Source organism: Neophocaena asiaeorientalis, unplaced genomic scaffold (assembly GCF_003031525.2).
Source record: "Neophocaena asiaeorientalis asiaeorientalis breed wild unplaced genomic scaffold, Neophocaena_asiaeorientalis_V1.1 scaffold129, whole genome shotgun sequence".
Classification (NCBI taxonomy): domain Eukaryota; kingdom Metazoa; phylum Chordata; class Mammalia; order Artiodactyla; family Phocoenidae; genus Neophocaena; species Neophocaena asiaeorientalis.
The window spans coordinates 4,426,044-4,444,176 of NW_020172446.1; the positions used below are offsets into that span (position 1 = coordinate 4,426,044).

General features: G+C 36.2%; 1 protein-coding gene across 4 annotated transcripts in view; it reads left to right on the top strand.

Moving 5' to 3' along the window:
* TAOK1 (TAO kinase 1) overlaps nucleotides 1-18,133 on the top strand; it is a 145,748-nt gene that overhangs the window by 100,999 nt on the left and 26,616 nt on the right. For all 4 annotated transcript variants that reach the window (XR_003001765.1, XR_003001766.1, XM_024734691.1 and 1 more), the window contains 7 exons: nucleotides 535-628; nucleotides 2,176-2,257; nucleotides 4,725-4,892; nucleotides 5,479-5,682; nucleotides 9,262-9,396; nucleotides 14,556-14,792; nucleotides 17,200-17,328. Coding sequence is in view for 2 of the 4 variants with exons in the window: in XM_024734691.1 (XP_024590459.1) it covers nucleotides 535-628; nucleotides 2,176-2,257; nucleotides 4,725-4,892; nucleotides 5,479-5,682; nucleotides 9,262-9,396; nucleotides 14,556-14,792; nucleotides 17,200-17,328 (1,049 nt within the window). In the remaining 2 variants the exon portion in view is untranslated. The remainder of the gene's footprint in view (nucleotides 1-534; nucleotides 629-2,175; nucleotides 2,258-4,724; nucleotides 4,893-5,478; nucleotides 5,683-9,261; nucleotides 9,397-14,555; nucleotides 14,793-17,199; nucleotides 17,329-18,133) is intronic.

Sequence of the window (18,133 nt, forward strand, 5' to 3'; positions counted from 1 at the left end):
ACGCAACTAAGACCCAACGCAGCCAAAAAATAAAGAAAAGAAAGGAGGGAGGGAGGGAAGGAGGAAGGAAGGAAGGAAGGAATTATAAGGAAATACTATGAACAACTTTGTTAATAAATTTAACAAGTTAGATAAAACAGATAATTTCCTTGAAGGATGCAAATGACCAAAGGACGGTTTTGCTACAGAGGACATTATTGGGATACTTGATTGAAACTTGAATGGGGTTTGAGGATTTAGATGATAGTCATGTACCAGTATTAATGGTCGGTTTAATGGATGTGTTATGGTTTTTTAGTATGAGAATATGTTTAGGAAATATACACTAAAGTATTTAGGAAGGGTGGGGCATCATGCCAGCAATTTACTGTACATTGACTCACTTGAAAAAGTTCTTTGAACTCTACTTGAAATTTTTTTGCTAAGTTTAAAATTATTTCAAAAAAAAACAAAAACAAAAAAACTTTAACAATACTTGTATGTCCCTGTATAACAGGCACATATTTTAACAGGAAAGTTTTCTTTCTTTTACAGCGGAAAGGAAGCCTCCTTTATTTAATATGAATGCAATGAGTGCCTTATATCACATAGCCCAAAATGAATCCCCTACACTACAGTCTAATGAATGGTGAGTATTGCTAAGAGATATATTACTCGACATTGTATAAATTAAATGCTTTTTCAAAATGTTATCAAAGTGATTTCATTTCAATTAGGTAAAATGTATTACCTGAAAAGATATTAAAATAGGTTATATCATGTTTATCCTTTATTATGTCTGCTTTCTTAGCATATATATAACTTAGTTCAGAAACAAAGGATAGATGATGCCACATGGAAGCAAAAAGTATTTGCTTTTCACAAAAAAATATATTTAGTTTTTTGAACTTTAGGAACATACATAACCCTGATTATATAATAAATAGCATGATTTAAACATAATATTTTATAACTAAAATATAGATTGCCACAACCTGTAGTGAAGTTCAGTTGGAGAATGGTTTATAATTTATATAGTATAAGACATAGGTAAAATGGTTTGATTTATCAGAATTACCAGATAATTCATAACTTTGGAATCATTCTAATTGTTACTACGACATTTGTTATTCAGACTGCTTAATGTTTTTTTTCTTCTAGTGCTTCCTTGATGTGATAAAATTACATTCATTCATGTAGAAAAGTTTATGGAGAACTGATTGACAGTTTTAGAAAATGAGGATTTTTATCAGAGATAGAAAATTTTACTGGGAAATTAATTCCTCAGGTGTACCTAGCATTTGAAAAATTCCAGGGGTATATGTAGCATATTTAATAAATATTTTTAAAAAGGTAGATGCATAACTTAGCAATACTTTATTTTTTAAGGATTAATTAACACACATTTATAGTTCTTAGTACTTTTGTAGATATACATAGAAGGAATCTTTTGGCTCAGACTTTAGTATTATGGTACATATAAGTAATAAATATATTGAACACAGACTGTCTTCATACTGTGTTTGATACGTTGGGGATTCAAAAAAGAGTTCCTTTTTTGCTTGTAAAGAACTTAAGGTCTTCTTTGAATATTGAGACAAACATCGATGGAGAAATTATTACTGGCTTACTCATTGAACTCTCATCAGTAACACTATATAATAATAATGTGTTAAGACTTCTGATGTTTTAAAAATATATCTAAATTGGTTTTCTGGATTTAATGGAAGTTTTATCCATTTGCTCTAGGACACCAAATACCTAGGTATACAAAATGCTCCCTTCAAAGCAAATGGAGTGATATTCTGAATCACTCTATACAGAAGATGATCCAAGGGGCAAAGAAGAAAGAAAGGTGGCTTATAGAAAGGAAAAAAAATAAAGTTATCTTAGATTTGAATGCCAAAAGGAAAATATTGGCTTTTCTAATTTTCCCTCAATATAGAATGAGTTATGATATTTTAAATGTGGGAGCAGAATTTTAAAATAATCTGTGCAAATTTATCTTCGGAAAATGGTGAAGATTCATTGGTTGCTTTAGATAACTTTTCATAGATATATATGAAATGTATATAGTATCTCCTTTTTTATCATTTCTTTTCCATCCCCCCTCCCACCAGTAGGCACATGCCTTGTTTTGTGGATGTTTTTAAAGGAAATAGCAATATGTTCACTTGATACTTTCCTTTACAATAGGTCTGATTATTTTCGCAACTTTGTAGATTCTTGCCTCCAGAAAATCCCTCAAGATCGCCCTACATCAGAGGAACTTTTAAAGGTCAGTTCAATTATACTCTGTTTTCTACCCCTAAGAAATTATTTAAGAATGTATTTTATTTTTCTCTGATTCTGCATCAGTATTAAGTATTCTCTACTAGTTTTTAATTAAAATGCTAATTTTGTATACTGTTCTCTCTTGAGACTCTTCTTAGATGCTAAATTTTTTCATTTATTTTTTGAAAATTGATTAATTGTTTTTACTGTGTCTGGATAGTTATTTTGGATATAGTTAAATATCTAAAATAGTACCAAATGGCTAAATGTTTATATGTGCAATAATATATTCATGAGTTATAATTACAGATTTTAATTCATGTGGAACAATATCATATTTCAAAGTTGGTAAAGCATAGTTTAACTTTGGATCTAATTTTTATATCTACCATACTTTAGTATTTTTCTGTCCTGTATTAAAATAATATGAAAGAAAGAAATGACATGTAATATATTTACAAAAATATTGTGGGAGAAAAGAGATTTTAAAAGAAACTGTTAAAATGGATATCATTTATCCTTTTTGGAAATACATTTTTCTAACTTAGCAATGAAAATATTTTTTAAATCATGTAAATTCTATTCAGTTTTCACTAACTTTCATTGCCTAATTTAAATAAATGATTGGTATATGCTTCCTGTTCTCAAAAATTTTATTTCATTTGGCAGTTGACTATCTTATTAATAGCAGTAATAGTATTGTTGAACTTAATATAGTTCTTAAAACATCTACATAAAGCAATAGTAAGTAGATTTGATTCTCTTTGTGACCCTAAGAAATCTTGTTGATTTTTCACTCTAAAATTTAAGTAGCCTATTTTCATATGAATGTTTTAGAATTTGAGAGGGATTCAGTTTATTTTCACCAACGCACATCAATTAAAGATACAAAGAAATTGAAAGTCTCTTATATATATTCAATAGTATTATTTGCAACTTCAGCATGTAGAAGAGCAGTATAAAGTTTCAGTAATGCTTAGGGAATTTTAGGCAGTAAGCGCACTCATACCGTCAGAAATGAAAGCTTGAATAAATTGGTACTCACAATAGCAACAAAAGGTTTAGTAAAGCTAGGAATTATATTAGTGGAAAATAAGCAAGATCTATATGTAGAAAACTGTCAAACTTAGAAATATTTCTAAGATGTATTATTTATGGGTAAGAAGACTGAATATTGCAAATAGTGGTACATACCAAGCTAAGGCTTAGGAAAAAGGAAGAATGTGATTTGCTTCTTACACTTGTCTAATATAGGTGAAAGAAGCTCTGGGTATAACCCAACCCACCAGGCCTAGGTATTTGGTATTTGGTGATTAGGTCCCAAGTCTGTATATAGTATTCATTTACCTGATCCATAGTGTGTATTGGCACAGCCTTACTGGAAACGATAGGAAGTAGCTATCAAGTGCTTCTTTCCCTTTGGCCTAACGACATTTCTTTCACAATCCATCATAAAGAAAAAATTAATAGAAAAAAAGTGTTTTTTACATATGAAGCTATTTATCTCAGAATTAAAAGTTGGAAATAAACTGTCCAGAATTAGGGTAATGGTTAAATAATTTTGGCATAAAGATTTGATGAAATATTCTGTAGGCATCATGTTTATGAGTTTGAAATAACAATACTTATGATAGTGAAAGTAGAATCAAATATGATATAGTTAGGACTCTGCATAAGAAGAAATAAATTTGGCTAACAAAGAACGTAAAAGTGTTACAAAAATTCAAGGGTATCCCATGAACTCAAGGACAGAAGGTATCTTTCTGCAATCTATATACTAACTGTATCTACAAAACAAAAGTCTATACATAGAAAATTTTTGAAAAGAAAGGTATCAAAATGTAGCAGTGATATTCTAAAGTTGGAATTGTTCTTTCTACTTTTCTTTATTTGATAATGTTAAGCTTTATTAAATGTTAGTGGTAAAAATCACTAATAATGGCTTTTAATCAGCTGCTAGTGTTTTATGAAGAGTATTGTTTATGCAGCATATAAAGAAACCCATAATATCCAGGTTTATATTACACAGTTCACCATCAGTAAACGCATTTCTGTTGAAACCTAATAAAACTCAGAACTGACGTGCCTTTTCTGTGAAACCAACAGTTATAAGAATATGTAAACCTTTATTTAGCCTTTGTTTAGGGCTCTAATTGGACTTACCTCTTAGTGTTTAATTAAACCCTTTTATCATTTCAACTCTGCATTTTCAGTTGACCAACAAAAGTATGATGTGCAAAGGTTTTATAAAATGTACGGGGGTAGTTACGTAGGCAGAGAGTGAATATATGTAAATGACAATTTCATAAATATAAGATGTCAGAAATGTAATAGAATTAAATAGCTATAGATTATATGCGTTATCTCTCATGATTATTCAGGATAGTATCTCTAGGGTCTAAGAAGGGGTACATTTGTACTAACTGAAAAATATATAGATTTCAACTTGACTTTTACATTCTCTTATCCAGCACATGTTTGTTCTTCGGGAGCGCCCTGAAACGGTGTTAATAGATCTTATTCAGAGGACAAAGGATGCAGTAAGGGAGCTGGACAATCTGCAGTATCGAAAGATGAAGAAACTCCTTTTCCAGGAGGCACATAATGGACCAGCAGTAGAAGCACAGGAAGAAGAAGAGGTAATAATTTAGAAATGATGCAAATATTGAGCTCTCTTCATTGGCTTCTTTACTTATGCAACTTGTCTTTTACATCACGAATCTCTTACATCAGTGGTTCTCAGGTTGTGCTTTCTTAACACTGGTCCTGTAAGATCCCAGGTGGGAAAAAAGGGTTTTGTGTTCTTTAAATCCAGTCCCTTCATAGTGCACATTGGCATACATAGTAAAGCTTCTTTTAACCATGGGAATCATTGAGAAATGAGCAGAATCTCTCTGTATAACCCATGAGATGTGTGGTAAAAATGGATTTCAAAAAGTGTCAAACAGTTTACAGAAAATGCTGTACTTTGGAAATAACCCAAAACTGATAAACTGCCTTTTTCACACAGTTGGTTTGGTTTTTGTTATTTACCTGTTGGTCATTTTTATTTGTTTATTTTTCTGTTAGCAGTTGGTTAACTTCCTGGTCTCACCAAATAAAGGGAATGTCTCATGATACACCTTTGACTTTCTAAAGACTGTGTGCCAAGCAGTGTGCTTGGTGCTTATGTTCAAGAAATTGGAAGAGATACAGATATTTGAACCTAATGCTCTTTTTCCTTAGGAACAAGATCATGGTGTTGGACGGACAGGAACAGTGAATAGTGTTGGAAGTAATCAGTCTATTCCCAGTATGTCCATCAGTGCCAGTAGCCAAAGCAGTAGTGTTAACAGTCTTCCAGATGCCTCGGATGACAAGAGTGAGCTAGACATGATGGAGGGAGACCACACAGTGATGTCTAATAGTTCTGTCATCCATTTAAAACCTGTGAGTATTTGGATTTCAGTGAAAAAAATTTTCAACTTTGGTAAATAATTTTCTTCATCTGATTAGTTTAAGAGGAGTTTTTTTTTTCTGGATTTTTGAATTTTATTTATTTTTTTATACAGCAGGTTCTTATTAGTCATCAGTTTTATACACATCAGTGTATACATGTCAATTCCAATCGCCCAATTCAGCACACCACCATCCCCACCCCACCCCAGCAGCTTTCTCTCCTTGGTGTCCATACGTTCTCTACATCTGTGTCTCAACTTCTGCCCTGCAAACCGATTCATCTGTACCATTTTTCTAGGTTCCACATACATGTGTTAATATACGATATTTGTTTTTCTCTTTCTGACTTACTTCACTCTGTATGACAGTCTCTAGATCCATCCTCGTCTCAACAAATGACCGAATATCGTTCCTTTTTATGGCTGAGTAATATTCCATTGTATATATGTACCACATCTTCTTTATCCATTCGTCTGTCGATGTGCATTTAGGTTGCTTCCATGACGTGGCTGTTGTAAATAGTGCTGCAATGAACATTGGGGTGCATGACTCTTTTTGAATTATGGCTTTCTCAGGGTATATGCCCAGTAGTGGGATTGCTGAGTCATATGATAATTCTATTTTTAGTTTCCATACAGACACAGAACATATACTGTTCTCCATAGTGGCTGTATCAATTTACATTCCCACCAACAGTGCAAGAGGGTTCCCTTTTCTCCACACCCTCTCCAGCATTTGTTGTTTGTAGATTTTCTGATGATGCCCATTCTAATTGGTGTGAGGTGATACCTCATTGTAGTTTTGATTTGCATTTCTCTAATAATTAGTGATGTTGAGCAGCTTTTCATGTGCTTCTTCGCCATCTGTATGTCTTCTTTGGAGAAATGTCTATTTAGGTCTTCTGCCCATTTTTGGGTTGGATTGTTTGTTTCTTTAAACTTCAGCTGCATGAGCTGTTTATATATTTTGGAAATTAATCCTTTGTCCATTGATTTGTTTGCAAATATTTTCTCCCATTCTGAGGGTTGTCTTTTCGTCTTGTTTATAGTTTCCTTTGCTGTGCAAAAGCTTTTAAGTTTCATTAGGTCCCATTTGCATTACTCTAGGAGGTGGATCAAAAAAGATCTTGCTGTGATTTATGTCAAAGAGTGTTCTTTGTGTTTTCCTCTAAGAGTTTTATAGTGTCCAGTCTTACATTTAGGTCTCTAATCCATTTTGAGTTTATTTTTGTGTATGGTGTTAGGTAGTGTTCTAATTTCATTCTTTTACATGTAGCTGTCCAGTTTTCCCAGCACCACTTATTGAAGAGACTGTCTTTTCTCTATTGTATATCCTTGCCTCCTTTGTCATAGATTAGTTGACCGTAAGTGCATGGGTTTATCTCTGGGCTTTCTATCTTGTTCCATTGATCTATGTTTCTGTTTTTGTGCCAGGACCATATTGTCTTGATTACTGTAGCTTTGTAGTATAGTCTGAAGTCAGGAAGTCTGATTCCTCCAGCAAGAGTGGAGTCTATGTTTCCCCCAGTCCTGTCAAAGTCCTGCAGTCAAATCCCACTAGGCTTCAAAGTCTGATTCTCTAGGAATTCCTCCTCCCGTTGCCAGACCCCCAGGTTGGGAACCTGACGTGGGGCTCAGACCCTTCCCTCGAGTGGGTGGACTTCTGTGGTAAAAGTGTTCTCCAGTCTGTGAGTCACCCACCCAGCAGTTATGACATTTGATTTTACTATGATTGTGCCCCTCCTACCGTCTCATTGTGGCTTCTTCTTTGTCTTCGGATGTGGGGTGTCTTTTTTGGTGGGTTCCTGTGTCTTCCTGTCGATGATTGTCCAGCAGCTAGTTGTGATTCTGGTGTTCTCGCAAGAGGGAGTGAGAGCGTGTCCTTCTACTTCGCCATCTTGGTTCCTAATCCCCTTCGAGATTTTTCTTTTTTTTTCTTTGCTGTTTCAGAAGTTTTGAACAATTTTAGGTAACTTATTTTAGAATGGCAGTAGGCTTGTTAATTCCCAATGTAATGTCTGCATTTGGGAAACTAATGTTTTGAGAATACAAAAAGAATATTTTTAAAAATCTTAGAAGAAAAAATACAGAAATACTATATATAATGTATTATTTGAAGTTACTTAGATGGAAAATAAAGTATTTAAAAATAGTAGATTAAAAAAAACTAGTAGGTTTACTAATGAAATTCATTATAATATAACAGTTGCCTTTGAAGAGTGGGAGAATGGGTTAGGATGGGTGGTGACCAAAAGTGACTTTTGCGTTATCCATAATGTTTACATCTTTAAGATTTAGTGTAATTAAGGAAAAATATAAATTCTGGGTTTAGGAAATACTGGTGTTTAGTATGTTAGTCTTCATACTTTCAAATGCAACATTTTGAATTTTCTTGAAAATATTTGAAGATCAGATAACTCCTTTTAGCAGTTAATAGGAATGCTTCCTTTTAAACTTCACAGCTTAGTGTTACCTAGAAAGTTATTAGGAACAATAGCTAAAAGGTGGAACCAATCCAGGTGTTCCTCAACAGATCAATGGATAAACAAAACCATGGTATATACATACGATGAATATTTTTCAGCTGTAAAAAGGAATGAAATTCTGATACATGCTACAACATTAGTGAACCTTGAAAACATTATGCTAAGTGATATACGTCAGATATAAAAGGACAAATAATGTATAATTCCACTTATATGAACTATCTAGAATAGGCAAATTCACAGAGACAGAAAGTGGATTAGAGGTTACCTGGGGCTGACTGGAGGATGAAATGGAGAATTTTTGCTAATGGATACAGAATTTCCATTCGGGGTGATGGAAAAGTTTGGGAAATAGTGGGGATGGTGGCACAGCATTGAAAATGTAATTAACGCCCCTGAATTGTATACGTAAAAATGGTTAAAATGGAAAAATTTATATTACAAATGTTTTAACACACAGTTTTCAAGAATGATTTAGTTAAGTAGTGTTATTTAGGGAAAAACCATGTTTAATTTTTATATTCTTAGGTAAGAGGATTAGCTGTAAAAAGATTATTCCCACAATTAGTTGGTTGCTAGTTGACTTCCTCTTCAGTTAATGAACTAAGGTATATGTCAAGAAAGACATAAGTTCTCAAAATTTGTATAACTATTTTTTGTTTACTTGGACAAATGGCAGAAGTATTATAAAGATCTTTTTAAGCTATATTATTACTTTTAAAGCCCAAGAGCCTTAGAGTAATTAATTTTATTACTACTGTTTAAAATACTGGCTGCATGCTTTATTATCTTCGTTTTTAAGTTATGTTAAAACTTTTTAATTTTGCATTTAATGACTGTTAATAACTCTAGCCATATACATTTCCTTATCATGAATCTGTGTGCTATTTCATACACTGAGGAAATAATGTCTCCTGATTCAAATTGTGTTGAAAATAAAATGTCAGCATTCCCATTTTTTGTTTTTGCTTTTTAAGATTATGTCTTTGAGATTTATTGATCAAGTTGTGTTTAAACTTTAACTTTCTTGAAAGTTCACCTGAACTGTGTTGGCCTTAGGTAGTAATGTCTGTTTCTTTGCCTAGGAGGAAGAAAATTACAGAGAAGAGGGAGATCCTAGAACAAGGGCATCAGATCCACAATCTCCACCCCAAGTATCTCGTCATAAATCACACTACCGTAATCGAGAACACTTTGCTACTATACGGACGGCATCACTGGTATGTACTACTGCAAATTAGAAATATATTTTTCATGTTGGACCTTGGCACCTATACTCAAGTATAATTATCTCTTTTTTTTTTTTTTATTCGGGGGCAAAACATTTATTTAACATTTAATTACCTCTTATGAGAAAGATATTATACAAAGCACTCTGAGAGATGTGTACACAAATAAGTAATATATTAGAATATATTGAATTAGCTTGAGAGGGCTAAAAGGTACTAAATAGGAATTCAGATTACCTTTGAATCAGGGCATAAAGGGAGTATTTATAAAATAAATCATCTGAGCCTTTAATAATTAGTTGGTTTTAGGCACGGAGGAGAGGAAAAATGTAATTTCCACCTAATAATTGACCAAAATGAGGGAGGGGATGTTTGGGAAATAGCAAGTAATCCAATTTGATGTACTCAAAATGTAGTTCTTCTGATTTTCCAAAGAATAAAAATGGATTATTTGTTCATTACAAGGATGTTGTTATACTGGGGTACTCATAACCCTAATCGGTCAGATATGTAAGTCCAAAACATGATAAAGGATACTTACTAGGGATAGAAAGAAAATACGTTAAGATATCAAAGGGAAAATAGGTTATTAGAAAATATGACAGAAAGAAGAAAATATATGGGAGTTATCTGAATTATCAGCTACATAGCAGATCTTATAAATCCCATGCTGTGGCCCATGAAACTGAATGATGTCTAAGGTCAAGAACACCATCCCCTACCATAAGTCAAGTCATTCCTACTATTCTACAACATGTAAATAATTCTTTGAACAGAGCAAGTAGCAAACAATGATTGCTTAATTTTTTCATGACTATTTTAATAAATACCTGGACAGGGGCCAGCTTGTGGGAAAACATCTTTGTGACTGGGCACATATTAAGTGTTTCCCAAGCAAGCCTTCTGTCTCAAATTTTGGCTCCCTCAAATTAATTAAGGACACTATTTATTTATTTAGTCAGTTAATTAGTTAGTTAGTTAGTTAGTTAGTTGTGCTGCGCTGCGTGACTTGCGGATGTTAATTCTCCAACCAGGAGTCCTAACCACTGGACCACCAGGGAGTTCCGTAAGGACAGTCTTAAAAAGTTATGGCTTTAGGGCTTCCCTGGCGGCGCAGTGGTTGAGAATCCGCCTGCCAATGCAGGGGACACAGGTTCGAGCCCTGATCCGGGAAGATCCCACATGCCGTGGAGCAACTAAGCCCCTGCGCCACAACTACTGAGCCTGTGAGCCACAACGCCTGAGCCTGTGTGCTGCAACTACTGAAGCCTGCGTGCCTAGAGCCCGTGCTCTGCAACAAGAGAAGCCACTGCAATGAGAAGCCCTCATACCAAAACAAAGAGTAGCCCCGCTCACCACAAGTAGAGAAAGCCTGTGCGCAGCAACAAAGACCCAACACAGCCAAAAATAAATAAATTAAAAAAAAAAAAGTTTTAGAAAACTTAAGATCCATATCCTTAAACCTAGTAAGTCCATTTATTTCAAGTAAAACATTCAGAGAGTACGTATATTTGTGTACAAAGATATGAGTAACTGTATTATTCAATATGATTACCACGTACCATAACTCAGGCTGACTTACGCCTTGGATATTTTTCATACAATAAAATGCGTAGATCTTAGGTATTCAATTTGAAGTATTTTTAGTGGTACACATTATGTTAACTATTGACTAAAAAAAAAAAATTTAAATTTATTGTCATCCCACAAAGTTCCCTCATACCCCTCTTTAGTCAAGTCTCCACTCATGACCACCACTTTCTGTTTCTTCACTATTGTTAGTTCTAAATGTTTTTGGATTTTATATAGGTGGAATCACACAGAATGTACTCTTTTGTGTCTGGCTTATTTTGCTCAGCTTAATGTTTTTGAGATTCATCTATATTGTGTTCATCAAAGTTCATTCTTTTTTATTACTGTAAATACATTTCCATTGTGTGAATATACCACAGTTTTTTAATCCATTCTTCTATTGAGGAACACTTGGTTTGATTCTTATTTGGGGCTATTACACATAAGATTGTTATAAACATTCTTATTACAAGCCTTTATGTGAACATTATGTTTTAATTTCTTTTGGGTAAATACCTAAGAGTAGAATTGCTGAGTCATGGGGTATATATATGTTTAACTTCCTCTGTCAAAAAGTTTTCCAGGGCTTCCCTGGTGGCGCAGTGGTTGAGAGTCTGCCTGCCGATGCAGGGGACACGGGTTCATGCCCCAGCCCGAGGATCCCACATGCCGTGGAGCGGCTGGGCCCGTGAGCCATGGCCGCTGAGCCTGCGCGTCCGGAGCCTGTGCTCCACGGCGGGAGAGGCCACAACAGTGAGGGGCCCGCGTACCGCAAAAAAAAAAGTTTTCCTAAATGGTTGTACCATTTCACATGCCTATCAGCAATGTGTAAGAGTTCCAGTTGATCTATATCTGCTCCAGCATTTGGTGTTGTCACTTTTTTTAGCCATTGTAGTGGGTGTGAAATGGAATCTCATAGTGGATTTTTTTGTTTGTTTTTTGCATTTCCCTGTGACTAAAGATGTCACCATAATAAGCACCTTTTCATGTGCTTATTGTCTGTTTATATATCTTCTTTAGTGAAGTGTCTCTTCAACTCTTTTGCCTGGTTTCTTATTCAGATGTTCACATTATAATATTGATTTGTACGAGTTCTTTGTATAGTCTGGATACAAGTATTATATCTCATATATATCTTGCAAATGTTTTCTCTTCATCTGTGGTTTACCTAGTCTTTTTTTTACTGTTGTCTTGATGAGAGGTTAAAATTATTTAGTTTTAAATTCCAATTTAAACAACCAAATTAAAACATAGGTAAAGGACTTGAATAAACATTTCTGCAAAGAATGTATACAAGTCGCTAACAAGCATATGAAAGGTGCTCAATATCATTAGTCATTTGGGAAATGCAAATCAAAACCACAAAGAGGTACCACCTCACATCCACTAGGATGGCTATTTTTTTAAAAAAAGAGGGCCTTCCCTGGTGGCACAGTGGTTAAGAATCCGCCTGCAAATGTAGGGGACATGGGTTTGAGCCCTGGTGCGGGGAGATCCCACATGCTGCAGAGCAACTAAGCCCGTGTGCCACAACTACTGAGCCTGTGCTCTAGAGCCCATGAGCCATAGCTACTGAGCCTGCATGCTGCAATTATTTAAGCCCGCACGCCTAGAGCCCATGCTCCACAGCAAGAGAAGCCACTGCAGTGAGAAGCCTGTGCACCACAAGAAAGAGTAGCCCCCACTTGCTGCAACTAGAGAAAGCCTGCGTGCAGCAACGAAGACCCAATGCAGCCCAAAATAAATAAATAAAAAAAAAAAATAATAATGCTGCAGTAAACAGGAAGGTACAAATATCTTTTAAAAAAAGGAGGGCTTCCCTGGTGGCACAGTGGTTGAGAGTCCGCCTGCCGATGCAGGGGACACTGGTTTGTGCCCAGGTCCGGGAGGATCCCACGTGCCACGGAGCGGCTGGGCCCGTGAGCCATGGCTGCTGAGCCTGCGCATTCGGAGCCTGTGCTCCACAACGGGAGAGGCCACAGCAGTGAGAGGCCCGCATACTGCAAAAAAAAAAAAAAGGAAAGGGCTTCCCTGGTGGCACAGTGGTTGAGAGTCCGCCTGCTGATGCAGGGGACGCGGGTTCGTACCCTGGTCTGGGAGGATCCCACATGCTGCAGAGCGGCTGGGCCCGTGAGCCATGGCCACTGAGCCTGCGCATCTGGAGCCTGTGCTCTGCAATGGGAGAGGCCACAACGGTGAGGGGCCCGTGTACCACAAAAAAAAAGAAATATAAAAAATTTTAAAAATAAATAAAAATAAATTTAAAAAGGAAAAGAAAAGGAAAAAAACCAAAATAACAAGTGTTGGAGAGAGTGCAGAGAAATTGGAACTCCTGTATATTGCTGGTAGGAATGTAAAATGGTTCAGCTGCTGTGGAAAACAGTTGATGATGCCTCAAAAAGTTAAACATAGATTTACCACATGACCCAGCTGTTCTACTCCTAGGTATATACCCAAAAAAATTGAAAACAGTTACTCAAACAAGTACACTACACACATGTTCACAGCAGCACTATTCACAATACCCAAAAAGTGGAAACAACACAGATATTAATATTCACGAGTGGATGAATGGATAAACAAATTATGGTATATGCAAACAATGGAATATTATTTAGCTATAAAAAGGAATGAAATACTGATACATGCTATATACAACATGGATGAACCTTGAAAACATGCTAAATTAAAGAAGCCAGACACAAAAGGTCACATATTATATGATGCTATTTATATGAAATATCCAGAGTAGATAAATCCATAGAGACAGAAAACAGGTTGGTGGTTACCAAAAGGGGAGAATGGGGAGCAGCTGCATAACAGCTGTCTTTTAAGTATATAGAGGTGGTGGTTGCCTAACATTGTGAATATACTAAATGCTGCTGGGTTGTTCACTTTAAAATGATTAATTTTATATTATGTGAGTTTCACCTCAATTAAAAAATTCAGTTTATACATTTTTGTCTTTATAGTCAGTGCTTTTTGTGTCCTGCCCAAGAAATATTTGCCTGCGCTATGGTCATGAAGATATTTTGGGGTTTTTTTTCCTACTTTATGATTCTGGATTTTGTGTTTATGTCAAATCATTCTCAATTTTTGTATATAGAGTGATACAGAAGTCAAGATTTTTGTTTTTGCTTTTATATACAGAGAACCAGTTGCTTCTGCAGAATTTGATGATAACACATTTTTTCCTCTTTGAATTGACTTTTTGGTGGAAAATCAATTGACTAAATATATTTGGGTCTATTTCTAGATTTTATTCTGTTCCTTTGATCTGTTCAGCCTATTCTTCCACCAATTCCACATTGTTTGGATTACTGAAATGTGTGTCTTCCAACTTCTTTTCCCTCAAGATTGTTTTGGCTATTGTAGGTCCTTTACATTCCAATATAAATTTTAGAACCAGCGTGTCTATTTCTTTAGGAGACCGCCTGGAAATTTAATTGGAAACTGCTCACTGGAATCTCTTACAGTGATTGTCTACTTGGCTAAGTAGTAGAGTGCTCTAAAATGCTTCTGAAATAAAAATGTTTTCCTTAATTTTATTCTTTTCTCTCCATTGTTTGTGTGTCTAGGTTACAAGGCAAATGCAAGAACATGAGCAGGACTCTGAGCTTAGAGAACAAATGTCTGGCTATAAGAGAATGAGGCGGCAACATCAAAAGCAGCTGATGACTCTGGAAAATAAGTTAAAGGCTGAGATGGATGAACATCGCCTCAGATTAGACAAAGATCTTGAAACACAACGTAACAATTTTGCTGCAGAAATGGAGAAACTTATCAAGAAACATCAGGCCGCTATGGAAAAAGAGGTGGCCAATTCAGTATTACTAATTTATTTACTCTAGATTGTAACCATCTCTGAATTAACCAAGATGGTATTTTGATGTTAGGATATATCTTCCCCAGAACCAAGCAGATCAGTTGGGGAAAAGAAGAAACATTTATATAAATTGTGTAATATTAAGTACTGAGTCTGGAAAGCAACAGATGTGGGATTATTTCCTGACACTGATAGTTTTATAGTATCACAGTGGGTAAATCATGCAACCATTCTAGGCCCTAGGTACCCTGATTATCTGAGGAGTTTGTTAATCACCTATCAATAGGTGATTTAGGTCTCGAAAAATCATTCATGATTCTCTTCTCTGTGATTTTTGGAGACCTATCTTAAATTTATAGCAGCATTTTAATATCAGAGAATAATTGAAGATTACAGAGAATGTTAGAGATAATAAAAGAGGTTCAGATTAAGATTTAGCCCATTTGTGGTTTATTTTTAATATTTATTTATTTATGGCTGCATTGGGTCTTCATTGCTGAACACAGGCTTTCTCTAATTGCAGCAAGCGGGGGCTACTCTTTGTTGCAGTTCAGGGCTTCTCGTTGCAGAGCACGGGCTCTAGGCGTGCGGGTTTCAGTAGTTGTGGCACACAGGCTCAGTAGTTGTGGTTCGCAGGCTCTAGAGCTCAGGCTCAGTGGTTGTGGCACACAGGCTTCGTTGCTCTGTGGCATGTGGGATCTTCCCAGACCAGGGCTTGAACCCGTATCCCCTGCATTGGCAGGCGGATTCTTAACCACTGCGCCACTAGGGAAGTCCCAGCCCATTTGTTTTTTGGTGCTTTTTTTTCATTTTTGGCTGTGTTGGGTCTTGGTTGCGGCACGTGGGGTCTTTCGTTGTGGCGCCCGAGTCTTCGTTGCGGCTCACCGGCTTCTGTCTGGTTGTGGCACATGGGCTCCAGAGTGCATGGGCTCTGTAGTTGTGGCACGTGGGCTCCAGAGCCCATGGACTCTGTAGTTTGCCATACGCGGGCTCTCTAGTGGAGGCACGTGGACTTAGTTGCCTTGCAGCATGTGGGATCTTAGTTCCCCAACCAGGGATTGAACCTGCGTCCCCTGCATTGGAAGGCCGATTCTTAACCACTGGGCAACCAGGGAAGTCCCAGCCCATTTGTTTTTTTACAAATAAGTGTCATTTTACTATATGATTTAAGTATCTTTTTTTAGGATTCTTGTTACGTGAGACCTTTTCTTTTAATGTTTTTGATGTCCCATCAGTTAAATTTTATTTTGATAGTCACACTTGTCAGGTAAAATGTAAGCTTCTCTGTAAATTCACACAATATCTAGAAATGTGTCTGGCTTGTCCACATTGAGGCATTATTTATTATAGTTACCCTGTTCAGCCTTTCCCCCTAAAATAGAAGAACTACTCTCTCATAATAGAGAATTTGGCAAAATAATTTACAGAGTAAGTAATTATTTGCTTTTGAAGTAATTTGATGAAAGAATGTATAGATATTTAGAATCCTGTTGGACATTGGGTAGTATTTTTAATAACTCGGGAAGAGGTAGATACATATTTAGAAAAGCAAATCATGAAACAGGATGTGCAATATGATTACAGATTTATTTAAAATGTATGTATGCATAGAAGTAAATAGGGTGTGCACCAAAATGTTTATATTGGTTATCTCCGGGTGGTAAAATCATACAAGATTTTTTTGTGTTTTCCTGTATTTCCTAAATGATCTACAATGAATATGCATTGCCTGTATAATCAAAAATAAAACAGTATGATATGTATCTAATATTTAACATTTTCATATTACTTAATATATAAGTTAAAGGTCAGGGTTTTGGGGCTTCCCTGGTGGCACAGTGGTTGAGAGTCCACCTGCTGATGCAGGGGACACGGGTTCGTGCCCTGGTCTGGGAAGATCCCATATGCCACGGAGCGGCTAGGCCCGTGAGCCATGGCCGCTGAGCCTGAGTGTCCAGAGCCTGTGCTCCGCAACAGGAAAGGCCACAGCAGTGAGAGGCCCGCGTACCGCAAAAAAAAAAAAAAAAAAAGGGTCAGGGTTTAATTTGAAGAGGAGTATATTACATTATTTAATATACAAATCAATCTAGATAAAAGGTCATGACTTAATTATATTTGTGGATAGATATATATTTGTTTTATTTTCTTGGGGGAGGACGTGTAAAATTTTTAAAAAGGTGAAAACATTTTGATTCTGTAAAAGATCAGCATATTAAAGATGAGTTCCATTTTACTGGTTCTCTGAAATTCAAATAATAAGATGCTGAGTAATTGGTATTGGTAATGCTTATACTGATTTTATGTTCTTAAGGGGAAAAATATCCTTAGTGGTATATATTAAACTGTTGTTTTGAATCTACTTAACTAATTTGATCCATTTTTTTAATTTCCCATAGGCTAAAGTGATGGCCAATGAAGAGAAAAAGTTTCAGCAACATATTCAGGCCCAACAGAAGAAAGAACTAAACAGCTTTTTGGAGTCCCAGAAAAGAGAATATAAACTTCGAAAAGAACAGCTTAAGGAGGTATCTATTTTATAAAAATTTTCACGCCAGTTGTCTCCTTATTGATTTTATCTATTGATGTTGATTGACTCATAGAACCATTAGGATAAGTTCTTCTTTTGTTGTTTGTGGCCACTAAATGTTTACCAGTTTAAATGAAGGCAAACTTTAATCAGTTATTTTTCAACAGTTACTCTTCAACAGATATCTTCAATTGAGTAGGATCTAAAAAGAATCATCTCCTAAAAATATAAATTATTTTATTTATAATAGTTTTCGTATGCACTTACTAAATAACTGACTGACGAGAAATAAAATACTTGAGCTGTGATCGATGTGGAAGCAACTTAAGGGCGGCTGGCCTGGGCTCAGGGCTAGAATCCCTGAGGACCCAGGAAAGGACAAGGAGGCGGGTGGCAGGCTCCCCAAGGACGGGTCTGAAATCATCAGGATCTAGACGGGTATTGGGCTTCAGGACATTTATTTCATGTCCCTCCGTACAGGCCCTGGGGCCAGGTGTGGGGGCAAGAGACCAGGCAGGGGTAGCAATAAAAAATGCGGACAGACAGAGCTCCCCTCGAGACAGATGAGATTAAAGGTTACAGGGGAGCCACAATGCCGAGGTGGGTCACTGGCAGGGCGGGGACAGCTGAGAGAGGGAGGGTGAGGCCAGGCCCTCATTGTCACCTGCAACATCCCTTTCCTGCCCCAGCCGCCGCTACTTTGGGGAGGAAGGGAGTCCCCCCCAAAATATACTTGAGCTGTGAAAGGAAGCCACACATTTCTTTTTCTAAAAGTAGACCATACCAGGCTTCCCTGGTGGCTC